Source organism: Paramisgurnus dabryanus, chromosome 1 (genome assembly GCF_030506205.2).
Source record: "Paramisgurnus dabryanus chromosome 1, PD_genome_1.1, whole genome shotgun sequence".
Lineage (NCBI taxonomy): Eukaryota > Metazoa > Chordata > Actinopteri > Cypriniformes > Cobitidae > Paramisgurnus > Paramisgurnus dabryanus.
The window spans coordinates 74,987,624-75,010,030 of NC_133337.1; the positions used below are offsets into that span (position 1 = coordinate 74,987,624).

A 22,407-nucleotide genomic window follows, 5' to 3' on the forward strand; every position below is an offset into this window, starting at 1 on the left:
GTATGTCTAAATGGGATAACAGTGGTGGATGATCGCATTATCCTCTCCATTATAAAGAAAAACCATCATAACTGTAACTGGAATACATTTTGGTAAACAGCTAAAATAACACAAAATGTGCTTCTGTTCCAATATTTATGGAGGTGACTGTATTAAATTTTTTCCACAAATATGCCTATTTTCTTTATTTTTTAACAATTGCTGTGTTTCCACCAGGATTTTGAGAGACTGTGGCGGCGATGACGTCACACGCCGATTAGCCTATATGTGGCGTCATTGCATCGTGTTTTACTCTTTGATCCGTCACATTATATTGCATTTTAACATAACTGATTTCTATTTTTACATATTATTTGTTCTGTTGTCTATAAAATAGTGATTAAACAGGACCCAGTAACGACCCAGTGACTCATTGTTAATGTATGTTAATGTCAATGTAAATCCAATCAGCTCTTTCTTTAACTGCTGCTAAAAACGCGCCCTCATCTGACAAAATCATCATACATTTACATTGAGGCTGTACTAATGTTGCTCTTCTCATCAGTGTTGTTGCGTTATGAGCGCTTTTTAATTTTAAACACGAGTGGTAGTTTTATTGTATATCATCGCGTATAGCGCAGACAATTTGTTGCAAATTCAGAATACGAGAGAATACACGGTTAGTGTTACTACAGAACACGTGCACGAGCATACCGCATCATAGGTAGGGAGAGAGCTCGGACACAGACTCACACCAGAACGGGTATGTGTGGTAATGCTGACCTTTTGTTAAGTCAATCATGATGAACTCGATCAGCCATCTTCTCTATCAGTGACATCCGTGACTGTTGACGTTTACGCGAAAAAGAAAGTAAAAGGAACGCGGAGTTAAAATACTTTTGACTGTAAAGAGAGCCGCGCTGCTTGCAACAGGAGAGAGAGGGGAGGGGCGCGGGCTGTTGAGGCGCTGCATGCAACGAGAGAGGGAGGAGGGAGGCGCGCTGAGCGCTCATTACAATGAATATAGTAAAATTTAAATGTAAATGGTAATCATGAAAAATCTGTTTGTGGCGGCCAGTGTTGATTCTATGGCAGATAAATCAATGTATGGAAAACACTGAATTATTCCATAGGTTCCAGTTCTGGGCCCCCCCTCATCCTGGGCCCGGGACAACAGACCCGTTTGTCCCCCCCTGTCGGCGGGCGTGCATTGGTCATTCACCTAAAATGGGCTGGGCGCGTGAAAGGTCAAAACGGCCTATCGTCCAAGCCATCATTGCTCAGTAGCTCAGTAGCTCAATCACTCAGGAGCGCCCAGTCACTCGGTTACTCAGGAAACCCGTCAGCGCAGTTTGGAAACTCGCTGAGACTCACCCAGAGTCCCTCGGATTCATCATCTTTTCTCTGAGCCCTGACCTACTCTTCGGGACAGTAATTTCCTGGCTTGCACTTTGCACTTCGAGTTCGGACACTTTACGCGGAACAACCCGCCATACGAAACAACCAAACGGACTTACGAACACACCTGGATTCTCTCTCTCTCTCCCTGCTCGCACCCGCGCGCACCAGAAACTTCGTACTAAATCACAAAGAGCCAAATGGAAGTATTAACCTTGTTCTACTCGCTGATGTTTAAGCTTTACCCCTTATGAAAATTAAGGCTATCCTTAGAGATTTTCCGATGGTTTGTGCAGATGTTAAGCAATAGTGCTATTGCCAATCTTTTACTCTCTCTCTAGCTTTTCAGTCTTTTCTTTCTCATCTATGTTTTATGTTATTGTATATGTGTATGTTTAGTTAGTCGTTGTGTGTACTTCGTTTTGTAGTCAATAAACCGGTTTTACATTTTCACAATTGAATTGTTTCTGTTAGGGGTGGGCCGATCCAATACTTTGGATCGGATATCGGGTCAATACGGACCTTTTTTGCTGGATCGGGTATCGAAAAAACGGGGCCGATCCAAATCCGATACTGTGCATTACTTGTGGTTGCTACTGTCATGCTACAGAAAAGTCAAACTATTATAAAAGCACCATAAATGTTATTATACACTATATTCAAAATCTTCCTAATATATTCAACAGCCTTATGCGAAAAACAAATGCAAATATGAAGATATTTAAGGTCACAAAAACTGAATGGTTTGGTGCTCGCCGAGTTAATACACTGGAGTAGCGTGAATTAAATATGTCATACACACACACACAAACACACACAAAAGCCGTATTTTAAACATCTGATTAAAAAGTCTTTCATGTTGTGACAGTTTGCGCAATTAAGTAAAAATGTACTTGAACTATTTATTTGCTCAGTCGTATGTCCACTCAAAAACAATTAATAAATATTTAAAAACACTTAAATTCTTTTAACTTGTATCTCATTTAAAAAAAAAATTCACTTGACATGATATTCTCTTGATTTTGTGCAACATGTTTTGTGTGTATATGTGTGCGTATATATATTTATGTGTTTATACACACACAATTCTAAATGGATCAAGAAAAATACTAGTATTGGATCGGGATCGGTATCGGTCGATACTCAGAATACAGGTATCGAAATCGTATCGGTAATAGAAAAAGTGGATCGGCCCAGCCCTAGTTTCTGTGTTCAATGCTCACGAAATTAAAGTCACTATTTCTGCCTTTTGATCCAGCTACACGCTGCGAGTAGCACTGTATATCAGTAAGAAGGTTAATTTTAAAGGCCATGAAATTAACATTTCTTAGACGTTAATATACGATTATGGATATATGTCTTCGGTGGACGAACATATTAATTAATTGTTATTATTAATTCTGCTACGCCAGGTAAAACCTGATAAACTTGTATAATTAATTACAGTTAGTTATACATAATATTCCCTTTTGGGAATCCCCGTAGTATTTCAGTCGGAGGTTTATAGTGTTTCAAATAACTTTATTCCCCTCCTCCTACTGAATCGCTACATATTAATGGTGGAGAACGCGCGGGCAGATTTAAACATTATTTTCTGAGCAAACCAGTTACAAATCAAATGTGTTTTTGCATTGTGTGAATGAAAAAGAACTATCAGCTATAACTGATTTCGTTCTTTATTTGTATGAATGAAAATGTATTTTCCTGTATCATTTTCAGGACGTAACAGACTCGCGCCCCTGTTATGTATAGTTAACTGCAGTCTTTAAGGTAACCGTATTAAAACCCCTTTGATACGCTGCATTACCGCCTGATTCCTTTATTTAGAGCGAAGCGGTGGTCGAGTGAGTACTCCCATCTGATAAGGCCTTTTTGTTAAATCTCCAGGAAATTATTTACAATTAGAGAAGCTGTCTATTGTATTTTTCCATTTTATTCACGTACGTGGATTTTTAAAATTGTAAGCACCGAGGGTAAGACTTTTCAATTTTAAAGGAGATGAAATCTTGATCAAGTATTTATTTACCACGTATGATAAAACACGTTGGACTCTTGTTTATTGTGTGTCCCGGTAAGCCAAAAGAGGCACCGGCCGAACACGAGTGATTTACATCCGTCGTCTTAGCAACGCAGCGGCCGCCGATGTAATTCTTGAATAGAAGCGAATCTTTGTCAGTTTAAAGCGTACTACCTAGTTCTAACACTAGATGTCAGTCTTGAGTGTCTAACACTTCTCCTTTACTTTACGCCTGACTTCCGCTTTCTTTGTTTGTTGGGCGAAATATCGCCATCTGGTGGGGAAAGCTCGTTTGGTCCTCTCATAAACTCTTTTGGGAGTGTATGACAGGAATCAAACTTGGATTTTTGACCTTACTTCAATAACTGGGTTATTCTACTACTTTGTAGTTTTATCTCCTACGTATTGAATGTTATGGTCTTAAATTATAAATAATAATTAATATTGCTGTGGCTTTATTAATTTGTTATTTCTTTATTTTATTTTTATTTTATTTTTATTTATTTTATTTTTATTTTTATTTCATTTTTTTTTTTTGCTGTTCTCTCTTGCTCCTTACTTCCCTGTTCTCTTTTCTATTGTAGAGATTGTATTTTAATTAAGTTTAAATTTAAATTCAATGCAGTTTGATTTATTTTAAATTCTAATTGAATCAATTCTTTACTGTGAATAGAATTCAGCCCCATAAGTCCCATTCTCAGTGAATTCATTTATGTATTACCTGGTGCAATAAAATAAGCCCATGTGCGTCTCTTGAAAGCTAACACTTGATAGATGAATCAGAGGCTTCGCCAGCGGTGAGTTCTACAAGAGACCGGTCCCGCTGAACTGACTCGAGTGTGTACAGTCGGGGTGCTGCGGTAGCTCCCTCCTTTTAGCACCTTAGGCAGCAAAACACAGTGCAACCTCTGCCACCGGGCACTCCAATCGCTAACCTTGCCAGCTGACACACAAAAGCCCTAGCGGCAGTGCCAGTTGGTGGGTGACACCTTTGAGTGCGGCCCGGCGGTGTGAAGGGTGTGACTGTTGAGCGGTCGAGGTGGGGAGGGCAGAAGGCCCGGCACTCTTGGCTGCGTGCTCAGGGAAGCGCCTTGTCTCTGTGTTCCATCCTGGGTTTCCTTAAATAGTCAACGAGTGTTGGTGTAAAAGAGATGCACTTTTCTCCCCTCTGTAGCCACTAGAGGCACCAGATCCCTCTCAGGTTGGGTCTAGCCCAGCCAATCTAGCTAAGCCACTCCCCTAGCTCGCATGACTCCATAGTGCCCTCTCCCTGTAAGGCCCTGTCATCAAATTTAGGGTAGAGAACCTGCTAAGCTGAAACAGGAAACCTTTTTTTTTTCACCTTCTATCCTCATCATTTCCCAGCTTCAGGACTTTGTCTGTTGGCTGTCTCAATTCCCATTTTCAGTTTATTTTTATTATTATTATTTCATTTATTTATTTATTTATTTTTTATTTGTTTATCTTTCCTCTCTGTAGCTGACACAGAAAAAGTGTATTTCTTGTTTAATATTTTTGTTACCTTTTAAAAGTATTTATTTGTTTGTTACAAATGTTGTTTAATAATTGAATGTTTATTTGAGTATTTGTATTTTATCTTCTTAACAATTGCCAATAGTGACACCTACTGGTGAAAATATGTAGCATTGTACGTATGTAGGTCACGTGTTTTTGATAAGCTGCATTGAACATTGGGAAAGCACGAGGTGATCACACGAACGGAGAAGTGTAAGATCGAAAGAAGTGTAAGATTAATAAGATTGTTTGTTAAGAAGATCTCTAATGTCTCCTGAATCTTGATTGGAAAGCACACGGTATGTTTGTTTGTGTTTTGGTTACTGTTGTGCATAATTTAAGGTATTTTGTGTATTTAGTATGTTAAACAAGCCATATGATTCATCTACAATGTAATGTAAAATGACTTCATCACAAATGTAATTGCAATTTTATTTTTTATTCTTTTAGTTTTTCACGGTGCACCGTCGATGTTTGTGATGACAAGGGGACAGACATTAAAACTGAAAATCTGAATCTGAAGGCATCAGTTGAAGCGTGTTTATTTTCTAGTCGAGGAGAAAAACTTCAGGAGCCGTTATAGTGAAAAACGTGCATTCACACCCTCTAAAAAAGTGCAAGAATTCATCTGGAAAAATGAAGAGTTGTCAGCCCTCGTGGTGATCGAGTTGACCCGGTGGAAATTAGCAGCCATCAGTGGAGGTGAAGATGTCGTCATTCAAGGGAGCAACGCGATTTTGTCGTATTGAAACTCCATCTTGCTTTTCGCGTGACTGAATTCCTTTCTGTGTAGAAGAGCTGCGCAAGAAGACATGGTGCAGTGACAATCGATAGCCACAAGGCGGCGACGTTGCAAAGTTTTTGACAATTCAGTCATCAATAAGAGTTGATACCCTTGGATTTGGAGGTCAGACTGTATTTTTTCAGCTTGAAATTTTAATTTCTTGGTTGATGTTGCATTCACATTTATTTAAATTGAAATTGTATGCAAATGGTTGAAAAAAGCTTTTGCATTTAAGACTTTTCTGAGTTGAGATAAATGTGTAACTTGTTTAATAATTGACATTGTACAATTTCAATGTGTTAAAACAGCTGGCTATTTGGGTTTAAAGGTGAATATATTGTGGTTTAGACCAAGTTACCAACATGGATGTAAATAGATCAGACAGTCTCTTAGACCAAGTCATTCAAGCTCTTGAAGATGAAAAAGCGCAATTAGAGGGGAAATTAGAAACTGAAATTGATGTCTCAGAAAGACAAAATTATGAAGAACGCCTTGCAGAAATTAATGCAGATTTGCAAGCTAATAAGACAAAACTTCAAGGGTCATCATCACAAGTTGAGCAAGAAGTTAGGCGTTCAGAAAGAGAAAGACGTCCAACAGAAAAAATGCTTGAGTTAAGATGTGATGAGTTAGCAAAAAGAGAAAGGAAGTTTATGTTCACATACTTAAACTTTAAAGCTGAAGCTCAGTTTATCAGATCTAAACTAAAAGAACAATGCTCTAAAACTGAGTTAGGTGATATGATAGTGACTGCAGAAAAACGTGAAGCAGAGTTAAAACAAACCTATGAGAGTATTCGTGCAATGAACGTCCCATCTCAAGATATAAGAAGAAAAATGGATAGCTGCACTTCAGTGACTAGTGAAGTAACCGCACTGCTGAAAAGACGTTGCACAGAAGTTGACACTAAAGAGTTTGATGCGGAGGCTGTAAAAGAAACACTCCTCCAGTTACTGCAAAGAGATGACGCCAAGTCAATTTATGGTTCAACTGTGTCGAGAGCTGAAAAAGAAAGTCAGCAGGGAAGTCATGTGTCAGTAAAACGAGCGGAAGCAGCGGCTCGCTTAGCTGCAAAACGTGCTGAACTAAATCGAGAAAAAGAAATCTCAGCTCAAAGAAAAGAGGTGCTAGCCCAACAAGAGAGGTTAAAAATGCTGGAGGAACAAAGGGATCTTGAAGTCATGGAAGCTGAATATAGTGTGTACGCAGAAGAGGAATCAAGATTGAACGCTGAAATAGGAGATACAAAAGAAAAATGTGCTTTGCCTCCATGTCAGCATCCGCTGCAACACAATAGCCATTCATGCACCAAGGTTTCAAACTTTCAACCTTTAGCTCAACCGTGCTCTGAAAATAAGCTAGAGACTAAAGTAGATGAGGTTGAATTAGTGAAAGCACTAACAGAATCCCTGGCAATGACCAAACTTCCAGCTCCAGAGCCATTCACCTTTACAGGTGACCCACTCAAGTTCATTGAATGGCGCACTTGTTTTAAAGCTTTGATTGAAACAAACTGCACAACTTCAGCACATAGGCTCTTCTATCTAAAAAAGTACATAAGTGGAGATGCTCTAAGTGTACTAGAGGGAACATTTTATAGGAGTGATGAAGATGCATACACGCAAGCTTGGGATGCCCTGAATAAACGCTATGGACATTCTTTTGTAGTTCAAAGAGCATTTAGGACAAAGCTGAGTAACTGGCCAAAAATTGGACCTAAAGATTCACTGAAATTAAGGGAGTTTAGTGATTTCCTTATCTCCTGTAAAAATGCAATGCCTCATGTACATGGTTTGGGAGTTTTGGACGATTGTGAAGAGAACCAGAAATTGCTTCAGAAACTTCCTGACTTTATAACAACTCGCTGGAATAGGCATGTCAGTAAAGCACTCGATGATGAAAAGCCATACCCAAGTTTTGCTGAGTTTTCAGACTTTGTGGCAGAAGAGGCACGTATTGCATGTAATCCTGTTTCCTCTCTACATGCATTAAAACATGCAGATGAAAGGTTAGGAAAGGAGCAAAAACGTTTCAAAGCCAGTGCTCTATTGCAAAATGTTAAACCCATTGCAAAGAACTTTAATGCATTGGAAAGAGAAACCAGTACCAAACTCAACCCTTCTGCTACTCAAGATAAAAGACAACTAGAATGTGTCTGCTGTAAGCAAAATCACTTTATATACAAATGTGAAAAGTTTGCGGCAATGCCTCTTGAGGAGAAGAAAAGGTTTGTCATCAACAACAAGATGTGCTTTGGTTGTCTCAGAGTCGGCCATATCTCCAAAAACTGTAGAAAGCGAGCAACTTGCAACATCTGCAGGCAAAGTCATCCCTCTCCACTTCATGAAGAACGTTTTCAAGGAGGAAAACCAGAAGCTTCATCTGATGAAAAGGCTTCCATTAGCTTATGTAGTGTGGGAATGGACAACTATAATCGCACTTCAATGATTGTTCCAGTGTGGCTCTCTTGTGCAACAAAGGACAGCCCAGAAATTCTAGCCTACGCATTGCTGGACACGCAGAGCAGTAATACATTCATCAATCAGGACATCTGCGACAAACTTCAAGTACACACAGAACCTGTAAAATTAAAGCTGTCCACAATGACTGATCGAGCTACGATAGAGGATTGTCAGAGAGTAGATGGGCTAAGAGTGAGAGGCTATAGTTTGCAAGAGTACATTGAGTTGCCACCAGTTTACACTCGAGACTACATTCCCTTGGAACGAGATAGCATTCCTACTTGCAAAAAAGCTCAGAAATTGACCCACCTTGCTCAGTGTTGCAGACAAACTGCCAGATTTATTGGATTGTCCTGTAGGGCTTCTAATTGGCTATGATTGCCCAAGAGCTCTAAAGCCAACCCAAGTGATATCAGGGAATGATAACGAGCCTTACGCAGTCAAAACAGACTTAGGCTGGAGTATAGTGGGATCCATAGCTCCCAATAGTTGCTCTAGAGATGTAACAGGGTTCTGTCATCGCATATCGGTGAAGGAACTCCCAGCTATCACACCTGCCTCTATAATCAGGACGTTAGAAACAGACTTCCGGGATACAGATTCAAAAGAAAGGACAATATCTCAGGAGGACATTCAATTTCTTCAACAGTTGGATGAAAGGGTGTTCAACACAACAGAGAAGGACATGTGGAAATGCCCTTACCTTTCAGAAAGCGTCCTCAGTTGCCGAACAATAAGCAGCTTGCTGTGGTTCGTTTGAGATATTTGAAAAGGAAAATGGAGAGAAGTCCTAAGTACAGCGAGGACTATGTGAGATTTATGAACAGTGTCTTTAGAGATGGAGATGCTGAAGAAACAACTACCACTGGAAAAGTAGACAGTACATGGTACATCCCACACCACGGGGTGTACCACCCAAGAAAGCCAGAAAAAATAAGAGTGGTGTTTGACTGCTCAGCCAAATTTGAAGGCACATCTCTAAATGACCACTTACTCACAGGGCCAGACTTAACAAATGCTCTGACTGGAGTGCTGTGTAGATTTCGTGAGCATCAAATTGCTATTGTTTGCGATGTGGAGAAGATGTTCCATCGCTTTCATGTCAGTCCAGATGATTGTGATTTCCTAAGATTCCTATGGTGGGAAGAAGGGAACACTGAAAAGGAACCCAAGGAATATCGCATGCAAGTTCACATTTTTGGAGCAGCATCCTCTCCAGGGTGTGCGAACTATGGCATGAAATATCTAGCCAGCAAATATGAAAAGGACTACCCACTGGCAGCAAGCTTCATTCGCAAAAACTTCTATGTGGATGATAGTCTTGTCAGCGTTGATTCCAAAGCGAAGGCCCACAAGTTGATTAGCGAAGCAAAAGATGTTTTGGCCAAAGGAAAACTGCGCTTACACAAGTTTGTGTCCAATAGCAGAGAAGTTTTGAATGCAATACCAGAGAGTGAACGTGCCAGTGTAGTAAAGGATGTTGATCTGAACTACAATGAGCTTCCAATGCAGAGTGTAGTGGGAGTAAAGTGGAACATAGAGACTGATAAATTCTCATTTAAAGTCGACCTTACTGAAAAGGCTGCCACTCGAAGGGGAATTCTATCAGTGGTTGCAAGTGTGTACGACCCATTAGGTTTTCTTGCTCCCTACGTCTTTGTTGGAAAAAGAGTGCTCCAAGAGATGTGTAAACGAGGAGTAGGATGGGATGAACCTCTTCCCTCTGATCTGAAGCCAAGGTGGGATACATGGCTCCATGACTTGGAAAATCTCCAAAGGATTCAAATACCAAGATGCTTCATTCCTGAAAATATGGGCAAAATCCAGAAAATTGAACTGCATCATTTTTCAGATGCCAGCAGTGAAGGTTATGGACAGTGTTCATATATCAGGACTGTTGCTGATGAGCAAGTGCATTGTGCGCTGGTCATGGGAAAGGCCAGAGTAGCCCCTACAAGGGTTTTCAGCATACCACGCCTTGAGCTGACTGCAGCCACAGTTTCAGCATCAGTAAGTCATCTTCTTAGAGAAGAGCTAGATCTGGAGATAAATGAGGAGTTTTTCTGGACGGATTCCCAGATAGTATTAGGGTATATCAAGAACGAAGCCAGACGCTTTCATGTTTTTGTGGCTAATCGTGTCCAGAAAATAAGAGACTCAACAGATCCAAAGCAGTGGTTCTATGTGGAAACAAATCAAAATCCAGCAGACTGTACATCTAGGGGTTCCAAGGTGGCAGACCTAATTGACTCAAGTTGGTTGAAAGGCCCAAAGTTTCTATGGGAAAAAGAAATTGTTACTCATAAAACTTCCCCAAAGCTTCTTGTAGGTGACCCTGAGGTAAAGGTCCTGAAAACAGATGCCTGTGTAAGAGACAACTTTCTTGAAAGACTTACAAGATTCTCAGACTGGAATACAGCACTCAATGCTATAGCTAGAATCAAAAGACTTGTGAAAAGAGACAGATCAGGGTTCATTAGTGTAGAGGAGAGAGAGAAAGCAGCTCTTGTGCTTATCAAGGCAGCACAAAAAGAAGCCTTTGAAGAAGAACTGAAATGTCTCAGTCAAAACCCTGCTAAGCTACCAAAGTATATCCGGTTATACCAACTTGATCCTATTCTCCAGAATGAACTGCTCAGGGTTGGAGGACGGTTAAGAAAGTCTAACACAGCATTGGAGTTGAAACATCCAATAATTCTTCCTAAGGAAGGCATTGTCACACAGCTGATACTTGACCATTGCCACAAGAAAATTCAACACCAAGGTCGAGGTCAAACCTTAAATGAGCTCAGATCCAGTGGATATTGGATAATGGGTGCAAGCAATGTAGTGGCCAAATACATCAAAAATTGTGTTACATGCAGAAAGCTGCGCAGACCAGTTGAAGAACAGCGCATGGCTGACCTTCCGGCTGACAGAGTAGAACCATCACCCCCATTCTTGTATTCTGGTATCGACTGTTTTGGCCCCTTCTACACGAAACAAGGTCGTAAAGAATTTAAAAGGTATGGTCTGTTGTTTACGTGCTTGAGCTCCAGGGCTGTACATTTAGAAATGTTAGAAGATCTCACTACTGATGCATTTCTGAATGCTTTAAGATGTTTCATAGCAATCAGAGGAGTCGTGCGACAGATCAGATCCGACCAAGGCACAAATTTCGTGGGGGCAAGGAATGAGCTGGAGAAAGGTTTGAAGGATCTAGACCAAGAGAGGATCTCTACCTATCTTGCAAGCAAACAGTGTGATTTCCTTATGAATGTTCCTGAAGCAAGCCACATGGGAGGTGTGTGGGAACGCCAGATAAGAACAGTAAGGAGTGTGATGAATGCTGTTCTGGCACAAGCTAAAGGAAGACTGGATGACACCTCATTAAGGACATTCTTCTACGAGGCAATGTTAATCGTGAATAATCGTCCGCTTACCACTAACACAATAAATGACCCAAAGAGTCTTGAGCCTTTGACTCCTAATCATCTGCTTACGATGAAGACATCAGTGCCTCTGCCTCCTCCTGGCAAATTTATTCGTGAAGATCTGTACGCTAGGAAAAGGTGGAGAAGAGTGCAATACTTGTCAGAGCAGTTTTGGAGCAGATGGCGTAAAGAATACCTGGCCAACTTAAGCCTCAGACAACAATGGCACAAACCTAGAAGAAATGTTCAAATTGGAGATGTAGTGATTGTCAAAGAGGCAATGTTCACAGAAATGAATGGAGGTTAGCTAGAGTTGTGGAGACAAGTGCAGATGATGATGGGCTTGTAAGAAAGGTTAAATTCCAAATGGGACAAAGTAAGTTAGGTAAAAAGGGTGAGAGATTGACACAAATAACTCTTTTGGAACGTCCAATTCAAAAAATAGTGGTAATAGTTGAGAACAATTCCTAAACTACGAGTATACACACAGTTGTCTTAACATACAGAGTAGTGTTGTTCAAAGAAAATGAAAATAACTCTTATGTTGAAAGTGTTGAAAGAAGAATGAAAGTTAACTGACAGCTTATAGGAAAATTACAGGCTTTATTGGTTTCAGTTAAAAGGTACAAATTTCTTAAATCCTTGTAATTTTGGTGGCAGTGTAGCTGACACAGAAAAAGTGTATTTCTTGTTTAAAATTTTTGTTACCTTTTAAAAGTATTTATTTGTTTGTTACAAATGTTGTTTAATAATTGAATGTTTATTTGAGTATTTGTATTTTATCTTCTTAACAATTGCCAATAGTGACACCTACTGGTGAAAATATGTAGCATTGTACGTATGTAGGTCACGTGTTTTTGATAAGCTGCATTGAACATTGGGAAAGCACGAGGTGATCACATGAACGGAGAAGTGTAAGATCGAAAGAAGTGTAAGATTAATAAGATTGTTGTTAAGAAGATCTCTAATGTCTCCTGAATCCTGATTGGAAAGCACACGGTATGTTTGTTTGTGTTTTGGTTACTGTTGTGCATAATTTAAGGTATTTTGTGTATTTAGTATGTTAAACAAGCCATATGATTCATCTACAATGTAATGTAAAATGACTTCATCACAAATGTAATTGCAATTTTATTTTTTATTCTTTTAGTTTTTCACGGTGCACAGTTGATGTTTGTGATGACAAGGGGACAGACATTAAAACTGAAAATCTGAATCTGAAGGCATCAGTTGAAGCGTGTTTATTTTCTAGTCGAGGAGAAAAACTTCAGGAGCCGTTATACTCTCTTTTCCGTTCCTATTTCATTTCCAGCAACCTATCCTCCTTATTCTTTATTTTGTTTTATTTTATTTTAATCATTATAATTAATTAATTTTAATTATTTTGATTCACTTTATTTTGGGCTGAAAGAGCAAAACTGCACAAACCATTAGGAGAATTCATTAGTAATACGCTTGATTAACCAAATGTCCAAGGCGACCTATAGGTTTAAACAAAGCGACAAATTACTAAACTTTTTCCCTTTTGTTTTTTTTCCCCACACTGATTATCTGTGCCGCTGGAGAAAGGCTCTGATAAGAAGCTCATAGCCCCCACATATATATATATATATATATATATATATATATTTTTTTATTGCCGTAGCTCGCTGAACTGTGCGGACTCGCATTGGCTCTTTGTGTTTTCTCTTCTATCAGTGTGTCAACATGTCCAGATCACCAAGCCCTGTCAACCACTGGGACCAGCTAGAGGCCTGGCTCAGCGCTGTGACATCTGAACTCCTGCCCAACCTCGCTTACGAACTGCAACACCTGGAAAGAGAGCAGTTCGACGGCACCCTGGACAAGTTCATAGCCCTCGACCCAACGAGGAGCTACAGTCACAAGGAAATAGCCAGGATCACAGGTGCCATCTCTCACAACCTCATCATCCAGCTAAAACTGGGCAAAAGGAACGTCGCCCAACTGGAACAGGATGCAGCAGCTCTACAGCTCCAAGCGGCAGAGGCACGGAGGAATCAGGAGGACGCGCAGAATCGTCTAGATCAGCTGACACAGGGATTAGAGGATCAACACCCATCGACGGAGGAGGAACACTGGAGGCTAAAGGACGAGATTGGACAACTCCAAGAGGCCTTGTCAAAACTCCGCACAGACACAGAGCACAAGGAGCAGCAGGAAAAGACAGCCAGAGAAGAGCTGTCTGGAAAGCTCCAGCAGGCTGAACATCTTCTGGTCAGAGCAAAGGTAGAACTGAAGGAATGTGATGCCAAGCTGAAGGCCTGTGAGAATCACCTGCGAGCGGCTCAGCAACGAGACCAGGCTAGGGACGACCTTGACTCCGCCCAAAGAGAACTAATTTATGCGTATAAACTGCAAGCTGAACAAGTAAGGGAAAAAGCAACCTTTCCCTTTCATTCAACCAGTGAGCCTACACCCCCCCACCAAAGCTTTTCTGTTGAAAAGGGGGCGGGAGCCCACTGTTAAAGACATCAGCCAGCATCCCAGAACCTCTCACTACCACAGAGGGGTGGGGACAAACAAATTTCCAGAGGTCGCCTGCAGACATGCCCGGCGTGGCACCCAAAGACATTGACAAGCTGGCTAGAAATATCCCAACATTTACCCCAGAGCCTGCAGGTGGCCATGATATCCACTCTTACTTTTATGTGCAAACACTGCCAAATGTAACCACAAGAGACAAACTGTATCTGCTACGGGTTACTTCCAGTCGTGAGGTGAGGAGTTTCCTTGACCGGCAGCCAGAAAACGTCAAGATGGATTACAAGCAGCTGCAAAAGGCTTTAATAGAAGAGTTTTCGGATCCAGAGTCAGAACAAGGACTAGTTACAGCAATGGACCTCAAACAGAGCAGAAACGAAACTCCACAGGCCTACTACAATAGACTCAGGCGAGCTTACTTTGGCTCACGGAATGAGCCAGGAATGGAGGAGGACTTTAACTTCAGGACCCTTTCCCTGCGAAATCTTCATTTCACAGTAAGCCAACACTTAGGGATTATGGCCTTCCCCCGCACGATGACAACCAGGCAGCTGCGGGACTTGGCCCATAAAGCTTATGGTAAACAAAGAACGGCCTCTGAAAAGACTGTTAAAACCCCTGTCATTCTCCCTGTCTCTGAACTGTACCCTGAACTACCACTGGAGGGCGCACGACAGCGCCACAGTGAAAGACCTTTCAACAGAGGGCCAAGAGGAACCAGAGACTTTACTACCAGCCAGGAACGGTACGGCCATGAAGGGGCTCGTCCCAAGCACCAAATGGGACGCGCCGAAAGGTCATGGAGCCGGCTAAACTCATCAGACAACCAGAAGGGTGGCGGCTCGTGGGAACCTGGCCGACGACCTAGAGGTAACCGTCCTGCACCCGGCAGATCAAATACGGGTAACAGTCCAAACAGTCAACAGAGAGATCAGTCTCGATACACACAGAGCAAGGCTAAGTCTGAACTACCCCAGAAACAGAGTGACACAGACACGTCTGAATCAGCAGAGATTCTGAGAATATTGAAGGAGTTAATCCAAAAGAGGCCCCACAAGCAGGACCACGAAGACAAACCCGACTCCTTATTCATTTCACAAACCAAAGACTTTGGCGTACAAACAATATCTCAGACACTAACCAACCAAAGCCTGCAAGTACCAGAGAGTGCTGTGTTAACTGTCTCCTTCCCTACAAAGTCACAGGAAACCAGCCTTAACTGCCTTCCTATTAATACAACAGCCCCAGTACCAAGCCTCCTGGGAAACCTGATCGAAAGAGGAGAAGCCAAAAAGCTATATCTATCCATCACCTTGGAAAATGAGGTCGAACTAGAAGCCCTCGTCGACACCGGAGCTGACCTAACGCTGATGTCATCCCAGCTTTTCACCAGACTCCAGAACAGAGCTAAGGCCCAAAATCTGACCCTTAAACCCCAAAGGTGTATGCTGAATGTGCAGTCTTACAGCCAGACTGAAGTTCAACTGCAACAGGTGATTCCCATCCACCTTACAATCGGTCCTATGAGCATCATACACCCTGTGTACATCTCACCAATGGACTCATACCCTCTCCTCATTGGCAAAGACCTGCTAGACCGCTTTGAACCCTTAATGGACCTTAAACAGTTAAAAATTTGGGCTCAAGTGCGAGAACATTTACCCTTTCAATCAGCCAGATCATCTGAGGTAAACTGCCAGGTCACACAGGTCATGGACGACCCCCCAGCCAGCCGCGGGAACTTCGTCTCAGACCTAAACTCCAAAAGTTCACCGCTCTGCACTCTGCACCCAGCCAAAGACTCAGAGCCATACCCAGGACTTGACGCACAAATTCAACAAAATGTAAAAGATGCAGATGCCATGCAGGATGATGCAGATCATCAGAAACTACAAGCCTTTAACATCGCTACCCAAGCTATGTTAAACCACCTCTCAGACCCCTCCACCTACCCTATCACAAACTCTGACATGTCTGCTGCTCCAACCCGCAAACGTCTCAACGATGTCAGGCACCTGCTGCGCATACAACACAACATCCTCTGGTATGTCCATGATGACCGCACTACACCTGCGCTTGTGGTTCCTCAGGCCCATAGGGGGGTCCTACTGATGCATGCGCATGACACAGCATGTGCTGGACACCATCGCACAAAAGCCACGTATGAAACACTGAAACAGGTGGCATACTGGCCTGAAATGCAGCAGGATGTAGCACAATACATCAAGGGATGTCTGGTTTGCTGCCAGTTCCATCCGGCTAACCCAAACCAATGGGCACCACTGCAAAAAAGAGGTGTCAACTTCCCATTGTCAGACCTCCAGATAGACTGGGTTGGACCATTACCCAGGTCAACGAGGGGAAACGAACACTTTCTCACGGTCATCTGCCAATTCACAAAGTTGGTAGAATGCTTTCCAGCACCCAATGACACCACCCAGACCACAGCATACACCACTCACCAGTATCTGGATGAACTTCATCTGGGAACGACCTTCGCTTTTCAAACGACCAAGATCTGGTACTACAGTTTCGCCCCGCCAATTCAGACAGCTCACCAGCAGCTGTCAAAGAAATTTCTGCCACACTGGACAGGACCTCATGAGATTGTGGACAAACTCTCTCCCGTTGCATACCGGATCAAGATGGGCAGGAGTCAGAAGGAACCAATTTTCAGAGGGGTCCACCGGAACCAAGTCAAGAGACACTCAACATTGTGGCATGACAGTAGAGGGGGGGCTAGCACTAACCAGGCCAAACTCCCTCCACACTGCCTCATCACTAGAACTCTGCCACCTAGGGAACAGCCGCTAATGAAAAGAAAGAGAGCTGTCCGGACCAAACAAGGACCTGTAGCGCTCACCTATTGTTCTTTCTCTCTCTCTCTCTCTGTCACCAGGATGCTGCTGTGGATCACTGTCCTGTACATCAGCCTACAGGGGGGGTGGTCGCAACCTGAAATCGTGTCGCCGGGTCCAGCCTCAGGCATCGTCCTAAAAGAGCAGCCTGGACTCCTGATCACGAACTGCAGAACACATAGCCAAAAAGTCTATGTCCGACTCAACCCCTGTGATGTCTACAGAGCACACTACACAGCATCAGCACCAGAAACCAGTTGGGCAGGAGAACGATGGGCGCAGAACGCTATGTTTCACGCAGAGGCCGACATCAAACACATGCTGTACCAACTTCAGAAGATGACTGTCACACAAGCAGATCTCAGCGGACAAACTAAGCGCCCCAAGCGGTTCCTGGGGGCCCTACTCGGAGCCACCGCAGCAGTCGGAACTTTGTTCAACATTGGAGTTACCAGTGTCAATGCAGCCAGCATAGCCACGGTGAGACGACATGTGAATGAGATCCAGGAGGAAATACCTCAACTGAGAGAACAACTGACAGCTCAGAGCAAATCACTGCAAATCATGGGGAAATCCTTAAAAGATACTGTCGTAATTCTCAACACACACAGTGTCACACTGAAACAAACAGTGAACTCTTTGAGTACTGAAAAAGATTTTCTCAGTACTGCAGGTGGATCATGCCTATTCTCAACTGGTCACAGCTCTGATGTCAGACATGCTGCGCGAGGTGAGCTCCTCTGTGGACAGTCTAGCCATGGGTTGAATTCCACCCTACCTGGTACCCCTAAGCCTGGTACAGACCATTTTATCCTCTGCCACTGCAGGGCCAACAAACACTCTGCAGGCGCATCTGGCCTACTCCCTAGGTAGCGCAATTCCCTTAAGCATAGCCCCTGAACAAGGCGAACTTGCTTTTCTGATAAACCTGCCAATCATCGAGTCACACAACATCTACAGACTCAAAGACATTGTCAATGTTGGCTTCTGGCAGGGAAACACCCACATCAGAATACGCACCCCCGACATTGTGGCTTACCATGACAGCAATGAACAGCTGTACCTTGCACCAATCCTGCGCATGTGCAGCCTCACTAAAGACATTCATTATCTCTGCCCCAGCAAACCTTTCCTTCGGGACAACACTGACGGCATCTGTGGGCTGCGGCCCATGAAGATTGACTCTCGTTGTCCTGCCTCAGCTAAACCACGAGCCGAGGTCACTGACACCCAAGCAGAAATCGTAGGTGACCGATGGCTGGTCAACACCCCAGCCAGCACGGCCACTTTGACCTACGACCAACACGACACAGCCACCCGCATCAGTCTACCAAACAAGACGATGTGGATTCAAGTTCCAAAAGATGCGATTCTTTACATCGATGAACTCGCACTCTATCACCTTCCCAGTGAGGAGTACCACACCGAAACTGGAAATTTCAACCTTTTTCAGGGACCACAACTTCACTTTAGACCCTGAACTGGAGATAAGGATTGCAGAAGGGGGGACCCAACTAATTGATGTCACACCCATCGACACTGCCCTCCAGGCACTTGCTCGGATGCCAGCTATGCACAGCCTCCCTGTTGTCCGAGCCTGGACCGCCGGTGACACGGTACTGTGCCTCTCCACAGGAGTAGGATACGCCCTTACCCTTGGCTTCGCTTTCATCCTGTACCGAAGAGTCAGCGGGATGCAGGAGACAGTGAACAAGTGCACAGCTGCCCTCCCTCGAGCCTTCAAGCGGAACCGTGGGAAACAAGACACACAAGCCGAGCAAGAGCCCAACCTCATTGAAATCACCCCCCTGCAGGCACGCCGCAGCGCTGCAGAAAATTAAGATACACCTGCCATCCAGACAAAATGACCTGTCCAACCATCGCCTATTGAACCATCGCCCACCAAAGTCTCTCAACACCTTGGTGGCCGTGAAAGGGGGGAATATGTAGCAAATGGCTCGGAGTCAGATTGAGGCCATTTGGGGTCTGGATCGTAAACAGCCCTAAAATTGTGACTTTAGATAACCCTGTGTCCTGATAACACAATCACCCAGATATCTACCACCTATCAGGGGTGTAAAATGGGCAACAATTAAAACAAATGCAGTCTTCAAAGGAGGTTCAAAGGAATTCCACCAGAGAAACCTGAGAACCGTTCGAACAACAATCGCCAGAGACACAGCAGGGGGGCACAGACGATATGTCTCTGATGAAACCACGTTTAAAGATCACAATGAGCTGTTTAAATGTATATATATATATGTTATATCCCTGATACTGCATGATCATGTATGTGTGATGTAACTGTGTTAACACTTTAGTTAGATTTTGTTCACCGTAGCATGGTTCATATCTTAGATATGAAATTATTATTCAACGTGATCTTAAACCCATGTCTTGTCTAGTATCAAAATAATCTACTTTCTATTTCCTAATCATTGCTATGCATCATATTACCATAAGCCACATCAATGTCATTTAATATCAATTTGAAGAGTTATGGAAACAACTTTTATCATTATGCAATTACTCAAATAATGATGTCTGAAAGAACAAAGGCTTGTTTCCCGCGCGATCGAACACTTCGCACATTGGTCATTCACCTAAAATGGGCTGGGCGCGTGAAAGGTCAAAACGGCCTATCGTCCAAGCCATCATTGCTCAGTAGCTCAATCGCTCAATCACTCAGGAGCGCCCAGTCGCTCGGTTACTCAGGTAACCCGTCAGCGCAGTTTGGAAACTCGCTGAGACTCACCCAGAGTCCCTCGGATTCATCACCTTTTCTCTGAGCCCTGTCCTACTCTTCGGGACAGTAATTTCCTGGCTTGCACTTTGCACTTCGAGTTCGGACACTTTACGCGGAACAACCCGCCATACGGAACAACCAAACGGACTTACGAACACACCTGGATTCTCTCTCTCTCTCCCTGCTCGCACCCGCGCGCACCAGAAACTTCGTACTACATCACAAAGAGCCAAATGCAAGTATTAACCTTGTTCTACTCGCTGATGTTTAAGCTTTACCCCTTATGAAAATTAAGGCGATCCTTAGAGATTTTCCGATGGTTTGTGCAGATGTTAAGCAATAGTGCTATTGCCAATCTTTTACTCTCTCTCTAGCTTTTCAGTCTTTTGTTTCTCATCTATGCTTTATGTTATTGTATATGTGTATGTTTAGTTAGTCGTTGTGTGTACTTCGTTTTGTAGTCAATAAACCGGTTTTGCATTTTCACAATTGAATTGTTTCTGTGTTCAATGCTCAGGAAATTAAAGTCACTATTTCTGCCTTTTGATCCAGCTACACGCTGCGAGTAGCACTGTATATCAGTAAGAAGGTTAATTTTAAAGGCCATGAAATTAACATTTCTTAGACGTTAATATACGATTATGGATATATGTCTTCGGTGGACGAACATATTAATTAATTGTTATTATTAATTCTGCTACGCCAGGTAAAACCTGATAAACTTGTATAATTAATTACAGTTAGTTATACATAATATTCCCTTTTGAGCTAAAATCTAAGATTCCCTTGGGAATCCCCGTAGTATTACAGTCGGAGGTTTATAGTGTTTCAAATAACTTTATTCCCCTCCTCCCACTGAATCGCTACAAAAAGATATAGCACACCTCCTCAGATCAGACTGAAGGTCTGTGCAAAGTTTGGTGGCTGTAGCTTGAAAGCTCTAGGAGGAGTTAGAGTTAGAAATTTTAGTCTCAGAAGAAAAAGAATAAATAGATGAGGTTAAAGTTTGTGAACAAACTTTATGTTGGCTTGAGAAAGCCTAGTCTGAGAATAATAGATGGAGCTGCAGTTGGGGCAGTTGAGTTAGTTGGGGCAGATGGGGCATTTAGGGTTGTTGGGGCATTTGGGGCAGAATTGGGCAGACGGGGCATTTGGGTCAGAATGGGGCATTTAGGGCAGTTGGGGCATTTAGGGCAGTTGGGGCATTTAGGGCAGTTGGGGCAAAATTGGGTGTTTGGGGCAGACGGGGCATTTTGGGGCAGATGGGGCATTTTGGGGCAGACGGGGCAGAATGGGGCAGATGAGGCATTTGGGGCAGACGGGGCAGAATGGGGCAGATGAGGCATATGGGGCAGATGAGGCATTTGGGGCAGATGAGGCATTTGGGGCAGATGAGGCATTTGGGGCAGATGAGGCATTTGGGGCAGAATGGGGCATTTGGGGCAGAATGGGGCATTTGGGGCAGAATGGGGCATTTGGGGCAGATGGGGCATTTGGGTCAGAATAGGGCAGTTGGGGTAGTTGGGACAGAATGGGTCAGAATAGGGCAGTTGGGGTAGTTGGGACAGAATGGGTCAGATTAGGCAGATGAGGCATTTGGGGCAGACAGGGCAGTTGGACATATCGGGCAGTTGGGACATTTATGTTTGTGTGAGTATGTTTGTGTGTGTAATATTGTGTTTGTGTTTGTGTTTGTGTGTGTGTGTGTGTGTGTGTGTGTGTGTGTGTGTGTGTGTGTGTGTGTGTGTGTGTGTGTGTGTGTGTGTACATGTTTGTGTTTTTGTGATAGTATGTTCTATATAATTTTGTGTTTGTGTGTGTGGTTCTGTGTCTGTGTGTGGTTGTGTGTGTGCGCATGTCTGTGTTTTTGTGACAGTATGTTATATATAATTTTGTGTTTGTGTGTGTAATTGTGTGTCTGTGTGTAGTTGTGTGTCTGTGTGTAGTTGAGTGTCTGTGTGTGGTTGTGTGTGTGTGTGTGTGTGTGTGTGTGTGTACCTGGTAATTATCACATTGTGGGGACCAATTGTCCCCACAAAGATAGGAATACCAGTGTTTTTGTGACCTTGTGGGGACATTTTGATGTCCCCATGAGGAAACAAGCTTATAAATCAAACAAGATGATGTTTATTGAAAATCTAAGGTACAAGAAAGGTTTTTGTGATAGTTGGGGTTAGGGAATGGGGCAGGTAAGGGGAATAGAATATACAGTTTGTATGGTATAAAATACATTACGTCTATGGAATGTCCCCACAAAACATGGAAACCAGAATGTGTGTGTGTGTGTGTGTGTGTGTGTGTGTGTGTGTGTGTGTGTGTGTGTGTGTGTGTGCGCATGTCTGTGTTTTTGTGACAGTATGTTATATATAATTGTGTTTGTGTGTGTGTAATTGTGCGTCTGTGTTAGGGCTGGGACAACGGGTCAACGTAATCGACGACGTCGACGCAAAAAATACGTCGACGCAAAATATGCGCGTCGATTCGTCAGACCCAAAAAGGCGGTGCCGTAGGGTAGTAGCAACGCGAGTGGCTTCAGTCCATGCCGGCTTCACACAGCAAGTGCGTGCGGCCGCGCGGCGCATGTTTTTTCAGCACCCATGTTAACAAGCATGCACCCGCCGCATGAGCAGCGCGAGCTCGCGGCTCTGTAGCAACAGTGCTGAAATCGTTTCTGCGTCGGTTCTGCTGCGCTGCTCACGCTCAATTAAAGTGAAAGTGCTTTGTTTATGGTTT

The 22,407-nt window shown here is 43.1% G+C and overlaps 2 protein-coding genes across 2 annotated transcripts; both read left to right on the plus strand.

Moving 5' to 3' along the window:
* Positions 1–4,874: 4,874 nt before the first annotated feature.
* Positions 4,875–8,533, plus strand: LOC135734525 (uncharacterized). The gene is made up of 2 exons (XM_065253366.2): positions 4,875–5,208; positions 5,360–8,533. The coding sequence occupies exon 2, from the start codon at positions 6,056–6,058 to the stop codon at positions 8,531–8,533; it is 2,478 nt and encodes an 825-aa protein (XP_065109438.1). The 5' UTR covers positions 4,875–5,208; positions 5,360–6,055.
* A 315-nt stretch (positions 8,534–8,848) lies between these two features.
* LOC135734524 (uncharacterized) lies at positions 8,849–12,844 on the plus strand. The gene is made up of 2 exons (XM_065253365.1): positions 8,849–12,567; positions 12,719–12,844. The coding sequence occupies exon 1, from the start codon at positions 8,849–8,851 to the stop codon at positions 11,873–11,875; it is 3,027 nt and encodes a 1,008-aa protein (XP_065109437.1). The 3' UTR covers positions 11,876–12,567; positions 12,719–12,844.
* The last annotated feature ends 9,563 nt before the right edge of the window (positions 12,845–22,407 follow it).

Coding starts and splice junctions, on each gene's coding strand:
- LOC135734525 (XM_065253366.2), top strand. CDS start 6,056: ATGGATGTAAATAGATCAGACAGTCTCTTAGACCAAGTCATTCAAGCT.
- LOC135734524 (XM_065253365.1), top strand. CDS start 8,849: ATGCCCTTACCTTTCAGAAAGCGTCCTCAGTTGCCGAACAATAAGCAG.